We start from the raw sequence: 19,158 nt of genomic DNA on the forward strand, positions 1-19,158 counted from the left end.
TATGATAATCACATGCAGTTTTGGGGCAAGTCATAGTCAAGTCAGCACACTGACACACTGACAGCTGTTGTTGCCTGTTGGGCTGCAGTTTGCCATGTTATGATTTGAGCATTTTTCTTTCTGTTAAATGCAGTACCTGAGAGGGTTTCTGGACAATATTTTTCAATGTTTTCTGTTGTTAACTGATTTCCTTTTGATGCATGAACTGATGCATTTTCATAAAGCAGCATATTTGCCCACTCCCATGTTGATAAGAGTATTAAATACTAGACAAATCTCCCTTCAATGTACATTTTGAAAGGATAAAAAAATGTGTGATTAATCACGATTAACTATTTCAATCGATTGACATCCCTAATTCTGTAGTGTCATACGACTTGTACTATATATGGTGATGATATCACACCAGAAGAAAAAAGAATAAGTAAAATGGTCTGTCAGAAAAATGGACAAGAATATGTATTGTCCTCTTGCTGACAATTTTCGGCACAAGTTGTGAAGAGTGCTGAGGCAAATAAGATATTTTGAGGATAGATTTCAGCACCTTGGACAGCGATAGTTCCCTCACAAAAGGAATCCTTTGGATGCAGGTCAAATTCAAGAAAGCCAATACAAGTGTTATTTGGGGGAATGTTGTTTGCAAACTGTATTGGAAAACACCTCTCCAAAAAAAAAAAAGGATGCTACTTTCCTGTGTGAGATGGGCTCTATGCTTAATGTCACACATTCAAAACAGAGCAATGTGACATGTTTTTTTTTTTCTCAGTAGGTCTTGGGGCTTTTACATTCAATCTATACGGAAGGCCAAAGAAGACATGCGTGTAAATATTTGTAAATTTTAGGGCTGTCAAAGGGATAATAACGCGATAATGTAAATTTGTTTTAACGCGACTGATTTCTTTAATGCATTAACACAACTTGTGGTTTTTAGGTTGTAGCGAGCTGCATTTTAAAGCTAGAGTGAAGATACTGGTATCATATAAAACCAGAAAAAAACTAAGGAATCCAATAGTACAAACCATGTCATATCAGTTTGTTGAGAAAGAGGCTAAATAACGCTCCAAAACTGATGTTAAATTTTGGCGAGGAAAAACTGGCATGGCCATTTTCAAACGGGTCTCACCTCGAGGTATGTGTGAATGAAAATGGGTACTATGGGTACCCACAAGTCACCCCTTTTACAGACATGCCATCTTTATGATAATCACATGCAGTTTGGAGCAAGTCATAGTAGCCAGCTGTTGTTGCCTATTGGGCTTAAATACTTGACAAATCTCCCTTTAAGGTACATTTTGAACAGATAAAAAATGTGCGATTAATTTGCGATTAATCGCGATTAACTATGGACAATCATGCGATAAATCAAGATTAAATATTTAAACCGATTGACAGCTGATATTTGACAGCCGTTTTCCTACGGATGTCAAGCAACATTTGTGTCAATTAATAATAACTATGGACAATCATGCTTTTGATCATCATTGATTGACAGCCCTAGTAATTTTTTTTATTTTTCTTGTGATCACAAAATAATTATTCAAGAAAACCAATCAACGTGATCTGGTAACAGTCGAAAGTTCCAGATCAAGCGAGTAAGTGGACTTTGAGTTGAAATTGTTTTGTCAGCTGCTGTTTCCAAGGTCAAGAACGAACTGTCAAGCTCAACACATAATTAGTTTAAGCTGACGAAGTTCATTCCGTGATCAGGAGAAAAAGGCTTTGATAGCTTGTTTTGTCAAGATACAAAAAGAAAAACAGCTATTTTTTTGTAATAAAATTAAATTTGTATTCAAGAAAAAAACAGTTTGTTAAACTGATAATGTGGTACAGAATTGAGAAAATCATCTCTAGTGCCCTCCATTGGATGATTTTGACCCTTAATTGGTAATTACATGTTACGAGTGTTATACTTGGCACAAGCATGAACAAGTCGGTGGTAATCTATAATGTCATCGCTGCTTCACTGCTTCCAGTCTGAAAATAAGAAACATGTCATTACTTGTTAAACCCACTTATCAGGCCTCTGCTGTGAGAACCCCTCGAGATCAGAACAACCTTCTTGAGGCTATCTCTGTGCCCTCTTTCTGAAACTCCCTTCATACACACTGTACACTTTATACCTCAAGAACAATGATGCAATAAGCCATTATTTCAACCTGAATCACCATAGGATTGGCTTATTCTCTGCAAAGAGCATTTAAAACAATGTGTTTGTATCAAGCACACATGCTGCTGCCGCTCTAAACATTTATGTCTTTAAACTGATTGTAAATGGCCAACATGTTGAGGCAGATGTCACATAAAAGCCCCATTGAAATTAATTTTGGACACGTAACCTTTCTGGATTCCTACAGCATGGGAGACCCTGCCACGGACTATATTTTTTTACACAGCAAGGATAACATGCCCAACATTTTCAGTGTTTTGCTGGAAGTGAACTGACTCAGATGTTCCGCGGGAGGCCAAGAATAAACCTTTTTCGTGTTTGTGTAGGTCACACGAACCACCAAAGTTGTGCACTGACTGCAGGACAGAGAGGTAAGAGAGTAAAGACACCTCTGCTGAGGTGTTCGGCAGAGATGCTGCGTCCGCACTAAACGCTGGGACTGAACATATTCTGAGTATTTTTGGACCTTTAAAGAACATTTGGGAATTTGTAAAGACCTCAGCCCACATTTGTGATTGCATTTTGGTCTCTGATTTTGTTCATGTATAAGTAATTTGTCCATTCATTATTTGTGTAATTAAAAAAGAAGCTCAATCACATAGAGCATTCAGGTGTATAGCGTAGACAGTATAACCCAATACTATCAAAGTTTACTCTGATGATCACGATCACACCAATGCCGTTTGGTGCTGTAGCTCCCTCCACCACCCCATATTTCATATGGTTGACTTAACTAAGATTAATGAATGTGTTTATTAAGGGAAATTAGCTCTCTCAGCAGAATCCGGCAGCTTTTTCTGCCAAATCTAACTGTATAACAATTTTCTAGAATTATTTGACCTAAGTGTTTCTGACTTGAACAAAAAACTTCATAATGACCAATAAGTTAGTAATATAATAAGTTTATAATTATATGTCATTTTGCTCATATATTTTGGAACTACAATACTGTTATCTCTACCCGGTCTTCTGTCTTAAAGCCTCTGCACAGTTCACCTACGCAGGTGTTTTCAGTTAGTTTGACCATTTCCCAGGACTTTGAAGTGTTTGTACACTTCATGCTTGACTGATATGTCTCTGACCCTCCAATGTTAGTTGAGTTGTACCTAATAGCTTTGATTCTGTTGAATATATTGGAGCTTGGGGACATCAGTTCACCTAACCTTATTACGGAATTGAGAGCATATCTATTGCCTCCGCATTGCTCTTAACATCGAGACGGCTGAGCCGGGGGGTAGAGGCTAACAGTGCTAACAACGGCAACAGTGCTAACAGTGTGTAGGATTTGGCGACATCTAGTGGTGTGGTTGCAGATTGCTACCAACTGAGTACCCCTCCGCTCACTCCTCCCTTTCCAACACTACGGTAACGTGAGCCGTTGAGTTCAAAACCGTGGTAACGCCTTTCGCCTTGTTCAAAGGTCATGCTTACCATAATAACACTACTTCAGAAGCAACGGAAGTCAGGTGGCAGCCGCTATAGACAGTATTTGGTTTGTTTGTACTGTGCTATTGTAGAAATATCGCGGACTCCGTGAAGAGGACCCGCTCCCTATGTTGATATGAAGGGCTCATTCTAAGCTAACGGAAACACAACAAGTCTTAGTTTTAGGTGATTATACACTAATAATGATTGATGATGATTATTTTCCATTTCTGCTGATAGCTCCCTCGAAATACTACACACTGTTCCTTTAACCTGTTGGAGGGTGGGCGCTGTGTTTTCGAACGACGCCGTGGATCAGGACGCCGTTATCAGCGGTAACCGCCATAGGAGCACAGTGCAGGTCGGCGGCCATTAGCTAGCCAGTGGGGCACAACGGAGAGACTTGCATGCACTTAAACAGCACGTGTGGCCTGCCCGGCTATGTCAACAAAGCACAGAAAAACTCGGATTACAACTCACAGAGGGAGAGCGGCTTCGTTCTCTGCTCAGGTAGACATTTCTCTTCTATATATTTGCATTTCAAATTTGCTGCCAAAATAACGCTCTGAATTTCTAATTTATCACCTTCAACCTGAAACGAGGTCTAATCAGCTAAAATGAAAGCACCTGTATGGGTTGACAAAATCTTTAAAACATAAAATATGAACTGAAGAACAAGGTGAGTCCTTGGGCTTTACTTTTGTGGATTAAACATTAAGCCACTGCAAAGTGTAGTCACTGAATAGATTATATTTCTTTATTGATTTCATGGGCAGCAGTGAGCTCAAAGGGATAGATTTTTTTTATTATCATTAAATGCACCTTTCTGATATTTTCTTTTAAAAATGCAGCCCTCACTTTAGTGGAATATTTAGTATAATTTAGCAGCTTGGATCCTCACATCACAGAAATATTAATGTGAGCCGTGGCTGCTCCAGCATCTTCTCTTCAGAGCTTGTTGCACTTGGTGATGTCGTATTGCCAGTCTCAAGGGAGAGTGGCACAGGCAGGCGTCCCACGCACTGAATTAGTCAGTGCTTAACCCTGACAGTTTCTTCTAGCCTCCTGTTTCTCCTCTAATTACCATCCCTTCCTTGCCAGTAATTAAGTCGTCCCACAGCGGGGGCTTTTTACCACTACGTAGGAGAAAGGAAGTGGCATGGAGTCCCTCCCCGGATCAGTCACCCAAACTTCTAGAGCTGAGAAAGGCTGATCAACATCCAGTATCAGCACTGCTCCAGTGATTGTAATTGCAGTGTAGCTCCACGATTAGTTTTGTGTGTCTGTTGTGTGTAAAAGAGAAAAATGCAGAGAGAAAATGTAAATTTTGTTTGTATGTGTAGCAAATCCGTCATCAGTAAATGTTGATGAAGTTTGAGTTGATCCTCATCTTGTCCGTAGTATTTTCTGTGCCCCACAGCAAATAATAATCACAAACTTTAGGTCTAAAACTTTTTGTTTTTAAAAGAAAAAAGAATCAACCGATGCACAAGCTGTGCTGGGATATCAGCTCGTCTGATTGGCTGAGCATGGCGCTCAAAATCCAAGCGTTGGAAGCGGTTACTGCTTCAGTCAGCAAATGGGATCTCACGTCTGCTGCCAGACCGTGAGGTGACGGCCAACACTCTCTTTGGTGACGGCATCTTCATGAGTCATCTAAGCTAAATATAATATACCTGATCACCTCATAACTGTGTCACTTAGAAACTGCACAAAATATCTTCATTTTACCGCAAATGTCTCGTGTGCAGCGTTCAAGGACTTGGTGGGAAGAGCTGACATCCTGGAAGTCGACTGCTAAAAAGCATTAGACACATAGTGATTACACTATCACTAACAATATCATGATTTTTATTTTATGGAAATTAATATGTTTGTTCTTTTTTTAGGTATATTTTTGAGAATATTATTTGCCTTTATTTATGGTTAATTAATAAGCTGTATGCCTCGCAGGTGACTGGGACCATTCCTTTATGTGTTCAGGTTTAACTTAAACATCGCTTTCCTAACATTGTAAAACAAAATGTAACAAATAAATACATAGATATAAATTTACTGAATTATTTATTAATAAAATAATAAATTTTGTACCAGGAACTTGGTAAAAAGAAATATTTTAAATTAACAGAAAATTATGATTCAAGTGTAAAAAAAATGTTATGCAGCAAAAAATTGGTCAAAACTTAAATTAATTAAAATTCCTGTTTATAATGTAAATAGTATGTAAACATAGAATTGAATTGAATAGATCGGCCGCATTGTCACCGATACCCGATCCAGCTATTTGAGTCATTATCGGCCCGATATCCAATCCGGTATTGGTATCGGTGCATCCCTTCCTTTATTTAGATAGTTCCATATGGCAGATAGAGTTTAGCTCGTGTAAGATAACGTCAACGTGAAAAAGCGATAAAGTGAGTTTATATTGCAGATCGGTAGAAGACAAAATAGTATTAAGTCATTTTTTGTTCCCATTGCAAATGACATGGCTATTAATCTAGTTGTACTGTTGTCATCGCCTCTATTATTATTCCACATTTATCCCGACTCCACTGAGACGTCCGTCCTTAAGAGACTGCCTCTGTCACCCTCTCGCTGCTGAAAAATAAAGAATGAATAAGTAAGCAATAAATAAATAAAATGATGCTGTGTCGCCCACTGAGCACTGGTAGATAAGTGCATGGATGAAAAAAAAAAATTGTGAAAAAGTATGCAATTTTCTCGTGTTGCCCAGCATCCCTGTCTGAGTCCTGGATGTTAATGAAAACATTTTGACAGATGATAAACATTCAATTTTTTTAAGCACAGCTATGATGAGATGCAGAGAAGGCTTTAATAATGCTTTACGTGGCCTGTTTTGTTTGTGCGAAAGTGGTACACTCGAGTACATGTTTTTTTGTGAGTCATCTGAGTCACTCCAATGCCTCTTCCTCACCTTGACTATGACCTCACTTGCCAGCGTACCTGTCTGCTCGCCGATTCTTTGTTTTGACACTGAACTTACCCGACCCCCCCTTCCACGTCTCCGGCACTTACAGTATATACATTTTCATTCTCACACACTTTTAGCACCTTCCTGTCTCACCGCCTAATGGCATCTCAGACCCCCTCACGATGTCTCTGTCCTCTTTCTACAGTCTGTTTCATCCAGCCTGACTTCCTGACTGCCTCTCTCCTTCTTCTCTTCCTTTGGCTACAGCCTGCTGAATTAAACATCGCCGCGGCCCCTCTCAGCAAATCTGCCGACTACATCAAATCCGCCTTCCCCTCGCTCTATCCAATTACAGATGGCTCATCCAAACTAATTCAAGACCTGAGTCGGACAAATGTTACACCTTGTTTCTGTTTAAAACAAACGGGGGCCCAGATCAGCACTGACGGACGGGTCCAACACGGCGAACACGTGAGGCAACTCGGTGTGCTTTTGTCATTGTTGTTTGTTGGTCATCGAAGAATGTGAACAAATTAGTCAACAGATGATGCTATGCTAATAACAAATTCAAAGAAAAATGAGGGTTAAAAAAAAAAAAATGGAATAAAAAATGAAGTCTATCTGTTTGATGAACAGTTTAAATGAGAGACTGAATAAAAGAAGCTGTTTGCACATGCAAATTAGAGCTGCAGATTATTCATTCAAGGTTTAGTGCTGATCAAGTGGTTGTCTGTGAACTGATTATAGTTAGGAATAATTAATATCACGGAGGAAATATTCAGTTAGAGATATGCATAATGCGCTTGCATTGGATATAACCACGTTGTGCTGCTCAAACCTGGCAATAAAGCTGAGTGTTAAAGAAAGAATGCTTATTTTAAAACTCAAAGCACACATCTACATGAATGGGATACAGTATATGTCCTTATGGTGAAGCAGGCGGTAACCTCTGGTTCTAAAAAGTGAAGCCAGCAGGGGGCAACTCCTCTGGCTCCTTTTTTCGCACTGCTGGTCAGTCGTACAACACCTGCTATCCCACAATGCTCTGATAGGCAATTGTACAGGCGACAAACAAACACGATAAAAACAGTTATTCATTGAATTTTGGAGGTGTTTATGTTTAAAGGTCCCATATCGTGCTCATTTTCAGGTTCATACTTGTATTGTGTGTTTCTACTAGAACATGTTTACATGCTGTAATGTTCAAAAAACACATTATTTTCCTCATACTGTCTGCCTGAATACACCTGTATTTACCCTCTGTCTGAAACGCTCCGTTTTAGTCCATTTCAATGGAATTGCGTTGCTAGGCAACAGTTTGGGTCCATGTTTACTTCCTGTTAGCTGATGTCATTCACATACACTGCAACAGGAAATAAACTGGGACACATTTAGAATGTTTATGTTTGAAATCGTGTAATGGTCTAAATATTGTATATTTGTGACATCACAAATGGACAGAAATCCTAACAGTTTGTTTCAAACACATAGTTACTGAATACGGGCTGTGTGTATTTCTCCGTATATTGAGCGTTCTGATAGTTTAACAGTATTTATATAGCACTTAAACCTGCTTTTAATATAAAAGACCTGAAAATCTCACATTTACAATATGGGACCTTTAAACTCAAGATTGCAGCACTTTTTTGGCCACGTACTATAGTGTACCAATTTTGTCATTGTCAATTTAAGCACAGTTCTGCAGGAGCTTGCCATGATGGCTGCCAAGAGGCTGTTTGGCTCGACTTCTTAGTGAGCTAGCTATTAGCTTCAGAAAGCCGTGTAATGTTTATTTTTGTGTTGGGAAATCAGTTGATGCAGCATAACTCACATAAAAAACAGCTTTTTACTGCTGAATCATCCTAACGGACCGAAATGAAATAAAGCGAGACAGAAATACGGGCCAGCAGAGATTAACTATATTACAGAAGCTAAGATATCATTCCCAGTTTTTGTGTAAAACAGAAAGGAGGCTCTGTCTCAGATGAGAAGAGGCAGGCGATTAAAGAGAAACAGCAACATCTGAGAGTTCATGCTTGTTTTTGTTTTTTTCTTTGAGCAGAGTTATAACCATTTTGGTAACATATGTATGTGCAAGCTATTTCCAACGGTTTTAATGAGTCAGTAATTTAGTATAGCGATAATAGATGTTTTACTGGCTTTGCAATTATCTTCAACAGTGCCGTAAAACTTACAACAGCTCAATTTTCGTTTTTAAAATGAGTCTGTGTTAGTTTTCTACAGAGCGTCGATATTTTAACTGATTGTCTGCTTTTGTTATTATTACCGCGGACAACATGTTTCAATCCATTTCCAAGTATTCTATTTTCCACAGAACATTAAAGGGTTTTGTTCAAAACCTTGGATAGATTTTGAGGTCCTCACGAGCCCTGAGTCCAATGACGAGAGTGCCTCTATCAACCCCTCTCTGTTCATTCCCTTCAGCGTGTCTTTTCAAAGTGTGATCAATCAGAACTATTCATTTTCATAAATATTTTTATTCTAAATAACAACCCCCTTCCATCTCCCCTTCTCTTTGATTACAGTGCAATGCTGATTTGAGGCCTTTAAAATGCATTAATGGCGACCAGATTTGCATTTATATTGGTTTTTCACTCAGGCACACACAAGAACCTGAGATAGAGCTCCGCGAACAAAGACCAAAGAGAGAACACGCATTATCTGAAACACATTCGACCCCATAATAGAGTACAAGCAACAGAATGAGAGATGCTAGTGTGAGCAAAAACAGGCCGTCGAGTTTCAGCGCGAACAGAGCCGCTCGGTGATACACATTATTCAGCTGCAGGTCTGATGCAGGAGGCAGTATGCAGCCAGCAGTGAAAGTGGCTTTCTTTTGACTGATGAATACCATATAGGAAATGTACACTTATGCATAACAGGGGAGGGGGTAAAAAAGAGATTCAGTTTGCAATCAGCAGTGACACAGTGCTGACGATTACTTACACAAAACGCACTCCAATCATTTTCTTTAAGAGACATAAGTCCAGAGGGAGAGGATAATTGGTGCCTTGTGGCGTGTCTTTCCCCCCCTTCAAGCGACTGTGACCTTTTCAGAGCGCTGGCACTTCCTAAATCTGTGTTTATCCTTCAAATTAGGCGCAATGCCCATGTCATTAAAGATGGGGCAGATTTGTTTGTCGCTGATCAGGTTGGCATTGTCCGCCGCGGCGTGTCTCCGGGGTAATCTCTCTTGATAAGGGAACCCGAAAGGAATGGATGCTTTGTCTCTCTGCAAATCTGATTCAACCACTTTCCACCACTAAATCGTCGAGGCAAGAGAAAGTCCCCGGGGAAATTTACAAAGCGATTCAGTTCTCATTGCTGGTTAGAGCAGAGCACACGGCTGGGCAATCATGTGCGCGAGGAGGTTCGAGGGTATGTATGATTTCATTCCAACCAAACACTACACCAGCTGATGTCACTGATTTCCTCCCCCCCCCCCTTCCTCCCCAACTCTGGTTGAAGATGTACTAATCATTGAAATTGACTGGGTTGTCCAGGTTGGGATGAAAATCCTTGGAAAACGCTCGGCACCTCTGGGAGAATGTTTCACACCCTCGGCGATATGTATTCAATGTTCAAAAGCATCTTTCATTTAGTCCACTAATGCAGCAGTACAGTTCACTAACTACTGTATTATATACAGCGTGTACTGTATCAGTGGCATCTGGTGATTCAAAAAAGTGGGGAGGACAGGAGGAAAACCAACCCACGGCGTCATGTTATTTTACACTAGTTGGCTACTTTTCTCTACTTTCTTTCTTTATTAGGGGTGTGACGAAATATCGTGCCACGAAATATCGCAATATAAAAATGTGACGATATGCATCGTCGAGACAAAAAACTGAATCGTGATATCAGGGCATAAAAGGTACTGCGTACATACGGGCTCCGGGGCTAAGGCTACAGCCTCTTCCTGCTGCTCTGCGAGGCCTATAGAAGGAGGCTGAGTACACGTCATATCTTTGGGCCCAACACATGCGCAGTAAAATCTGGTCTGCCCTCGCCAAAATTGAACCAATCGCAAAGCACCGCCGCAGCTTCAGTTACACTGCGCATGGGTCGTATCCTGAGAGCCATGTCCGCCCGTGACCCAGCCTCCTTTCATAGGCCCAAACACACACAGCGCAGTCAGCGAACAGCTGATCAGAGATGCCGCGGTGGAGATGAGTTGATGCTACGGTCGTTGCTGTAAGTAAGTGCAATAAAACTTTGCAAGTGTAAAGCCAAGATACGTTATTACACCTGTTCAACAAGCATAAACACGATGAAACGGTTAAAACATGTAGGAAAGCAACGTTTCAATCTGCTCTGTCAGCTGTCGGCTTGCGGCTCACAGCTAACTGTAAACACGTGTTAGTTATTTAGTTGAGTTGTGACTGAAACTAAAGCTGGCAGTCGGCTGTGTAGTCTAACTGTTTAGGTTAGTTTGTCATGTATCTTACTAGTAAACCGGCTACTTTTTCAGTCATATATTTTCATCATTCAAGCTTTGTTAAAATTATTGTCATAATATCGTATCGAGATCCTTAACCCAATATCGTGTATCATATTGTATCGTGAACTGAGCGAATCGTCACACCCCTATTCTTTATTAAACAAAAGAACATAATTCACATTCAGTATAACAATAACAAAAAGAGCTAGGGGTATATCACATTAAGCAAACATATTAAAACCTACATATATTTCACATATTGCTCAACATCCTTCAGGAAAAAAACAAAATACGGTATTTATTGTTAAATTTATATTTATGAATAAAAGATTAAAAGAAAACATATCAAATTTATTATAAGAAAATATTATTTTAGGTTTTTTGAAGACACCAAACACCACATTTTCCCGTAATAATATCTTTAAAGATATGATCAATGACAAATCTGCAAAGGTCTTTATGTTTTTTCTTTTTTAAATTTATGCATGTAGTGATTGAAAGGGAAATATTTATGAATAATTTTTAAGGACACATTCTCTCTTGTCTTGCCGCGTCATTTCACATGTTTTGGCCAATCACAGATAAACATGAAAAAAATGAAATACATCAAATAGATAGAAGAGGTCCCGCCTCAAGGGAGGACAGCAGCATCCCTTCCTCCCTTGCCCCCTCCGCCACTTGCCAGCCTGCCCTGCAGGTGTCGCTGTTGAAGCATTATAATTATAATTGATTAAATAATGGATTTTTTCCAAAGACGAGAGAAAAATATTTTATAAATTATACTGAGTTTTGGCAATGGTTTATTTCAGCCAATTACTCTTTTTAATATTTTGATCTCCCTCTTAGAGGCAGAGGAGCAACCCCCTCTGCCTCTATGGACCAGCCTCCACTGTACTGTGTGTTATAGTACTGGATATGTTCAAAGTCCTCATGTGAGGCAAATCACTTAGAACATAGCACTAAAAGTCAAAGGAATCTATCAAACTTGACTTTGTCTGACAGTTCTACAGATGTCTGACAGATGTGAAAGTGGATTGTTGATTGTCATTGTCTAATTTTTAATGAGGAAAACATCAAATTCTTCACACACTTAATGGGAGATTTAATTGTCTTGTCACGAGGAAAGGGGATATCTAGCGATGATGGCTGAATTTGATGCCACTAATGGTTTGTTAAGAGGGAGAAACAACACGAGCCACCTGGGCCCCGCCGACGTTTCCCAGCAGCCCCCAACATGCAAACACACGCTCTCTGTTTTAATAAATCACCGCGGCATCACAGGCAGCACTCGACGGCTGTACAGCGTCGGTTGGAAGAGCGGCTTCAGAAGTTTTTTTGCCTCAGAGATTCATGTCTCTGCGCAACATCCCGCTCTGTCAAGTTACACATTATGCAAATGCATTGTTTACTGTTCATGTGACAATATCAAGGCACGAAAAAGCCAGTGGGGACCCGGGGCTGTGGCAAGTTACCAAGAGAGACGGAGCGGAGAGACGGAGAACAAACTCTGTGAAAGAACTGCCAAAGGAATGTAGCAAATGACTCTCTTGCTCTTTTCTCAGTCTTTCTATACTTGTGAGTTAGCAGACTAGGGATCAGGGATGCGAGGAAATCAAAGCACGTCATTCTCAGAAAGAGGGTTTCCATCCATCTAATTCCTCGTCCTCATTCTCTGTATGTAACAAATAAGGAGATGTTCGATGCAAAGCAAACTACAGGGGTGGAAAATAGAAACCATGCTGCAATTACTGACTGTCAAACTGCATGATATGGTAACCAGTATATAGATGACAGAAGAAAATAGTTGAGCACATACAGTATAAAAATCAGTGATCAGTGGTTTAAAGGGACCATTTGTAACTTTCAGAATGTCTTGTTAACAGCGACACCTGTGGCCGTTAAGTCAACGAAAGTCAGCGCAGGTTCGCTCGCGCTTGCTCGCTCTACATAGACATGAACGAGCATCGCTCAAAACAGTGAGGCGACACACGTCAGCTAAAACCACAATATCACTCTATATTTCACCTGCTTGGCAGTAATGTTAGCTGACCAGACGAAGGTCTCTCCATGAATCACTGCTGATCCTAGTGTTGGCTTTTCCTGCTTCAGCCCCGCTGCTTCAGCCTCCGGGGCTGAAGCAGCGGGGCTGAAGTAGGAAGAGAAACGTTATCATCTCCGACCGCTGCCGGAGTGAACAGGGAGACGCAGCACTTGCAGCATTTATTTCTGCACAAACGTCCACTGTACATTCACTAGATATTCTCAGAGCTAAACTAACTCTTCTGCAGTGTGGAGTGTGCGCGCATGAACGTGAGGTGGAGCGAGAACGCGCGTTGTATGAGTGAAGGCAAGCAGGCAGTGGAGCTGTCTGAACAGCATAGCCACACGCGAGCGTGCATATGCGAGCGTGCATATGCGGGCGCGCATTTGCAAGCGCACATATGCGAGCGCACATGAGCGCGCATAGGACACCGACCCGGTAGATTTATACGTGTAAAAAGCTACAAACAGTCCCTTTAAAGACAGAAGTATTTTTTAATGTTGTTAATACAGTTTAGGGCTAGGGTTAGCATGACAAAATTGAGAACTATGAGTTCATTAAGTTGTTATCATGTATTTTTGGTATGTATATCAATGGTATTTTGACGCACATTTTGTATTTAACAAAGATTGCGCCTCTTGCGATTTGAAAAATTGCAGTAGGCCATATTACGGTATCGATAAAATTTGGATTAATTGTGCAGCACTAGCCCGGATATTCACTGGCTACACCGGAACCCCAGAAATATAGCCTCTTGCACACATAGCTATATCCGCCATCATACCGATAGCAGATGGGGTCTGAGATTGCATATTTCGTAATGTAAAACTCATTGTTTGATTAATAAAAGCTAATGAAATGCAATATTACAGCTTATGATTAAGTTACCTATAAAACCAGTTGTTAAGTGTCTTTCTAAAAATATAACCCCGGTGATGTCGTCAGGGTTATCTCGGCTTGGGATAGGAGACTACAATTCATAACCTAAGCCTGTGTTACAAAACTGGAGCGTGTAGTTCGAAAGACTTTTAAATTGGATTATGCAAAGGAATGTAGGATCCAGTATTTTTGGATTTCAATCCGTGACTAAGAGTGGGAGCGAAAGTCCTAGCAGAGTAACTTATTAATATAAGAAAAAGACAGTGCAGAGAGTGGTTGCACGTCAGTATAAAAGATGCACACATAATAGGGTCAAAATGTACACAGTGCAGCTTTTTGCAACTAAAATATAAAAAAAAAAAAAACATTAAAAGAGACAGATTCTTAAAAAGCCTGCGAGGCATCAGTACACAGCTCGGAAAGTGAACTCACCTATAAATTTTATATCTGGTCGTAAATCCTTGGCGGAATCTTTCCACAAAGGACAGATAACTCCGAGAGTGGTGGAAAGGTCCACGGTCAGAGATGAGCCAGTCATATTGCTTGGTGACATGTTGTTCAGTGGCCAACGGGTCCTGGCGGGAAGACTGAACTGTTATATGGTCCCATATAAACAGGAAGCAGATGACCTCAATAAACCTCCAGTTCATGCTTTTTTTTAAGCCGCTCTCTGTTCATTCTCGCTCCATTATGTGGAGACCTGATGGGAGAGAAGAGAAGAAGAAGAGGGAGGGGGGGAGACACAGAAAATAGAGAGCCGTTACATGACAAAGTCTATTTTAGCAGCACGAGAAGATGTCATAGAGTTAGGTTAATTGTGTTGTACTGAACAAATAAGACAGTGCCCTTGTCATTGTCACTTTACTGTGACATGATGTGTATTTATTTTCTCCTCTTCCTCAGATCGTTCACCCTTCATGCCTCTCTGGAGTTTCTCCACACACAGATTGCGCCTCTCCATACGAGGACTGGTACCCTTTTTGCAGATGAGCATGAAGTACATCCTCAGCTGTGTGGTTCTCTCTCTTTTTTTAACATCTAATTGGTGTCATGATAACTTCTGACAAGGTTAGAAGACGGCTTTACGATATGTTATGACACCCAGCCCGCTAATGTGGAAGAACAGCATCTCCCTTTTACCCAGCGGTGTCAATTACTGCTGGAGGAAACTTTCAACTATTGACTTGTGACTTCATGAATTGTTAAAACAAATGTGATACACAAGATTGCCTTTTTCATCAAATACAAAAGCTCAATTTGGTTCCGCCGCAGCTGCTACGGGGTTGTTAATACAATTGTATTAATGCCCTTAGCTTTGCAAAATGGCACCGTGATACCAAATGTAACCCGGCGTCCTATAAATATTTTAGAGACAATGCATTTTATTTTTAAGCCGGGCACACAGATCAGCAAAGTATACGGGAACAGGTCGTCTAAAAACAGGCCAGATTTATGGTGTGTCTTTATTTAAAAAGCAGACAATATAGGCTACACCTAACACTGACCGGATTGGGCGACTCACAGTAAATGTAACTAAGCAAAGAATACAGAAATATGATTAATATTCTGATACAGCATAGTACAGCATTTATTTCCTGTTGCAATTATCTTAAAGAGCTCCATTACATTGCAAAAAAAGCACGACATTTAGCAGCATCACATCCGGCTTAATGGAAGAAAGAAAAAAAAAAAATCTTGAAAGCATTTCACTGTTTCAAACTGAACATTCAAATGATACATTTCCTCATTTTGCATTGACTGCGCACATTATTATCCACTTGGAAGTGAAATTATGTCTCTTAGTTACTGATAAGGAAACGATTTCCATCAGTAATTGCGTTTAAGAACTTTGGCCCCTGGCCGTGGAGCACCCAACAGTGTGCTATCAAGTGCTACGGTATGCAAAAAAATCCTCCCCCCTTTCATGGTTTATTAGACAATAACACATCATAAAAGAGCAGGGAAAATTTAATGGGCCTAATCTTTTCCCGTTAAATAGACGATGAGCTGCTTGATTGCAAAAGTTAAAGAAATCACAGTGGCATACTTAAAGGGAGATTTTTTTTCTTTCTTTAAAATTACTATGTCAGTTTCTTATGACGCCTTAAATTAATCAGTATTTTATTATTTAAACATTGCTTCACCTACTTTGCCAAAGGAACAGGGAACAATCTGGGATCATTTGAATACATCTACTAGTGTAACTAATTATAATTATACTGCCATATTTGAAGTATAATCAATTCTTAAAAAAGCTGATTGTAATGCAATCTCAACTATCAACTGATAATACGGCATTTCAGCTATAATTGCACGTTTGACAGAAGGAAAACAAGCCCTCTCTTTCACCCTATCAAACCAGATACTCAGTGGCAATGACAAAATATGACAGCGTGCTGAACAGGCCCATTTTGGGCTAATTACGTACGACTAATTTGAGCTCAGCTGTCAAAATGAAACAATACGTAATCTGATAGCGAGGAGCAATGCTGAGCAGGGGATTGATAGTAATGTGCTTTGGTGTGAAGATGGGGTGTGAGTGGGAATTTTTCATGGGAAAACAAAAGCTGTATGAGAAAATGTGTCAGTGAATATTTATAAAAAATGAATTGATTTCAATGGATTCCTTAATTTATTGACTACAAAGTTCACTATGACATCTTGTTGACATCTTTTGTTGGCACTGTTTATGAATACAAAACGCATCTATGAGAGTACAATTTGTTTATATTTTGATTATTTTCATCAATCGTGACCACACTAGGTGTTATTTTTATGTAGACAAATAATTTTTTTTTTTTTAATAATACATTCACAGAGCTTTTAGAAAGGTGTCAAATAAAAGTATGGCTTTTCCTGAAAAAAAAAATGTTTGATGGTGAATAAATTATTTTCAAAATTTGGACTGGTCCAAAATTTTGTTTATCTCTGTGGAAGATGTCTGACCTTTGTTTCCCACTTCTAATGAGGCTTGTTAGCCAATAGTATCATGTGTGTATATATCTGTGTCGTCAGAGATCAAGTCGCCAATTAGTGTGGAAAAAACGGGTAAATAGAGATAAAAGGAAGCGGCCTCTGCCATGCCTGACCGCACTGACACTGGTGTCACCAGCAGGCTGTAGAATATGCAAATATTAACTGTGGCAACAAGTGACAACTGACGCTACCACATATGAGCTATCTTAGTTTAATCGCCCGAAGAACAATAACCCATAAAATTACAATACGGCATATTTAAACTAGGGCTGTCAATGTTTATGTGATAATAACAAATTTGTTTTAATGCCACTAATTTCTTGTCCCGGGATCAGTGTTAAAGCTAGAGTGAGGATACTGGTATCATATGAAACTAGAAAAACCTAAAGAATCCACTGGTACCAACCATGTCATACTAGCTTATAATGCCAAATAACGCTACAATAAACGCTAAATTTTGGCGAGGAAAACCTGTCATGGCCATTTTCAAAGGGGTCCCTTGACCTCTGACCTCAAGATATGTGAACGAAAATTGGTTCTATTTGGTACCCACGAGTCTCCCCTTTACAGACATGCCAACTTTATGATAATCACATGCAGTTTGGGGCAAGTCATAGTCAAGTCAGCACACTGACACACTGACAGCTGTTGTTGCCTGTTGGGCTGCAGTTTTGCCGTGTTATGATTTAAGCATATTTCTTTATGCTAAATGCAGCTCTGTGGGTTTCTGGATGATATATGTCATTGTCTTGTTTTGTTAATTGATTTCTAGTGATAAATACACATACATTTGCATAAAGCAGCATATTTGCCCGCTCCCATGTTGATAAGAGTATTAAATACCTGACAAATCTCCCTTTAAGAAATTATTATTTTGGCCCAGGCTAGATATGCGTTAAATATGGTAAAAACTGTCCTAAATTTGTTTAAAGTGGTGCCACAAAACAGACATTTTCGAAAGGCAGGAACAAAATACTCTGATATTCACTTTTATTATTACATATGGAACCTTCACCCTAAAGTTAATGTGTGCTCTTTATTGCCTCGCTACCATAAAAATCCATTCTGCAGTTGACCCAGAGGCTTAGTCATTTCTACCAGCTGAGGCGTCATTTGCTGTCTGAATCCCCCGAAACCTCCCGCAGTGAGTGCATCTACATTCATACGGCCACATGATGAGAGTAAATTCTCAGTGCTTCTTTCTTATAAAGCCTGTTTCTATCCGTAGAACTAAGATCTCTCTATCTTCTGCTGCCATGAAATCCTATTAATCTCATGCCAGATTTTCTGCTTGTTTGCTTTGTGGGTTTTGCATCTGAACATTATCACACCTTAAACCAAAATTTATTGCTGGATAAAAGGCACTCTGGTTCACAAACGGCACCGAGCGATAAAGAGGAATAGTGGACAAATATGAGTCATCTAAGCTCTCAGGGTGACATGGATGTTGTCATATTTTTGTTATATGAAATATTTTCTCGGTATTAAAAGATCCCATATGTCTTGATAAAAAGAAGAGGTATTATGAAAAGGAAAATATCCAATGAGGACAAAAAATAATGGTGAAAAATGTTGTTTTTTGTATCATTATTAGAAGAAAGGCTTGATCAGAATGAATGTATGCCCACATCCCGATCCCCACTTTACTGAATCAATTCACACTGGCGTAGAAAGAAAAAAAAACACTGTCCACATGAGGTGGGTGTGATGGACATTTGGTATTTTGGGGGTTGGAGCCATGTCGTGCAATGCACCAGCTGCACAGCTGGAAATGGGCTGGGGTTAGGAATCGGATACACTCGTATTCCTCCCTTAAAAATTATGCAAAGTCTACGTCACGCTGCTCCTTCAGTTTAAATATGGAAGCCACAGAGAACAGTCGGGAGCATTTACTACACACAAAAAAAAAAAAAAGAGTCTCTCAGGAATAAACTTGCAAGAAGTGCTGACTCACCAAGAGCAAATATGCAGCTCTGTAAATAAGCCACTGAGGGCGGATGATGTTAAATTAGCTTGGGAGGAGATAACACATTTGGTTAATAATTGCTGCCCGGGTCCTGCGAGTACTGTTGTCCGATGCAGGGAAACAGTTCAATGCCATCACAAGGAGAGCCAAACAATTTGGTGGGGAACCGAGGGGACAGTTTAACAACTGGATGGGGGCCATCCGCTATAGTCCCGTCCCTCACTGGTACTGAGATGTGACTGCATCTGCAAAACCAGCCAGCTCAAATGTTGAAGCTTAAGGGAGGAAATCTGGGGACTTGCGGGTGCTG

General features: G+C 39.9%; 1 protein-coding gene across 2 annotated transcripts in view; it reads right to left on the reverse strand.

Annotated features, from left to right (window-relative positions):
* brinp1 (bone morphogenetic protein/retinoic acid inducible neural-specific 1) overlaps positions 1 to 19,158 on the reverse strand; it is a 220,187-nt gene that overhangs the window by 121,170 nt on the left and 79,859 nt on the right. For both annotated transcript variants that reach the window (XM_074617747.1, XM_074617746.1), the window contains one exon: positions 14,339 to 14,606. In XM_074617747.1, coding sequence (XP_074473848.1) covers positions 14,339 to 14,556 — 218 coding nt within the window. In that variant the 5' untranslated portion in view covers positions 14,557 to 14,606. The remainder of the gene's footprint in view (positions 1 to 14,338; positions 14,607 to 19,158) is intronic.

The sequence above is a fragment of the Sebastes fasciatus genome, chromosome 19 (genome assembly GCF_043250625.1).
Source record: "Sebastes fasciatus isolate fSebFas1 chromosome 19, fSebFas1.pri, whole genome shotgun sequence".
Lineage (NCBI taxonomy): Eukaryota > Metazoa > Chordata > Actinopteri > Perciformes > Sebastidae > Sebastes > Sebastes fasciatus.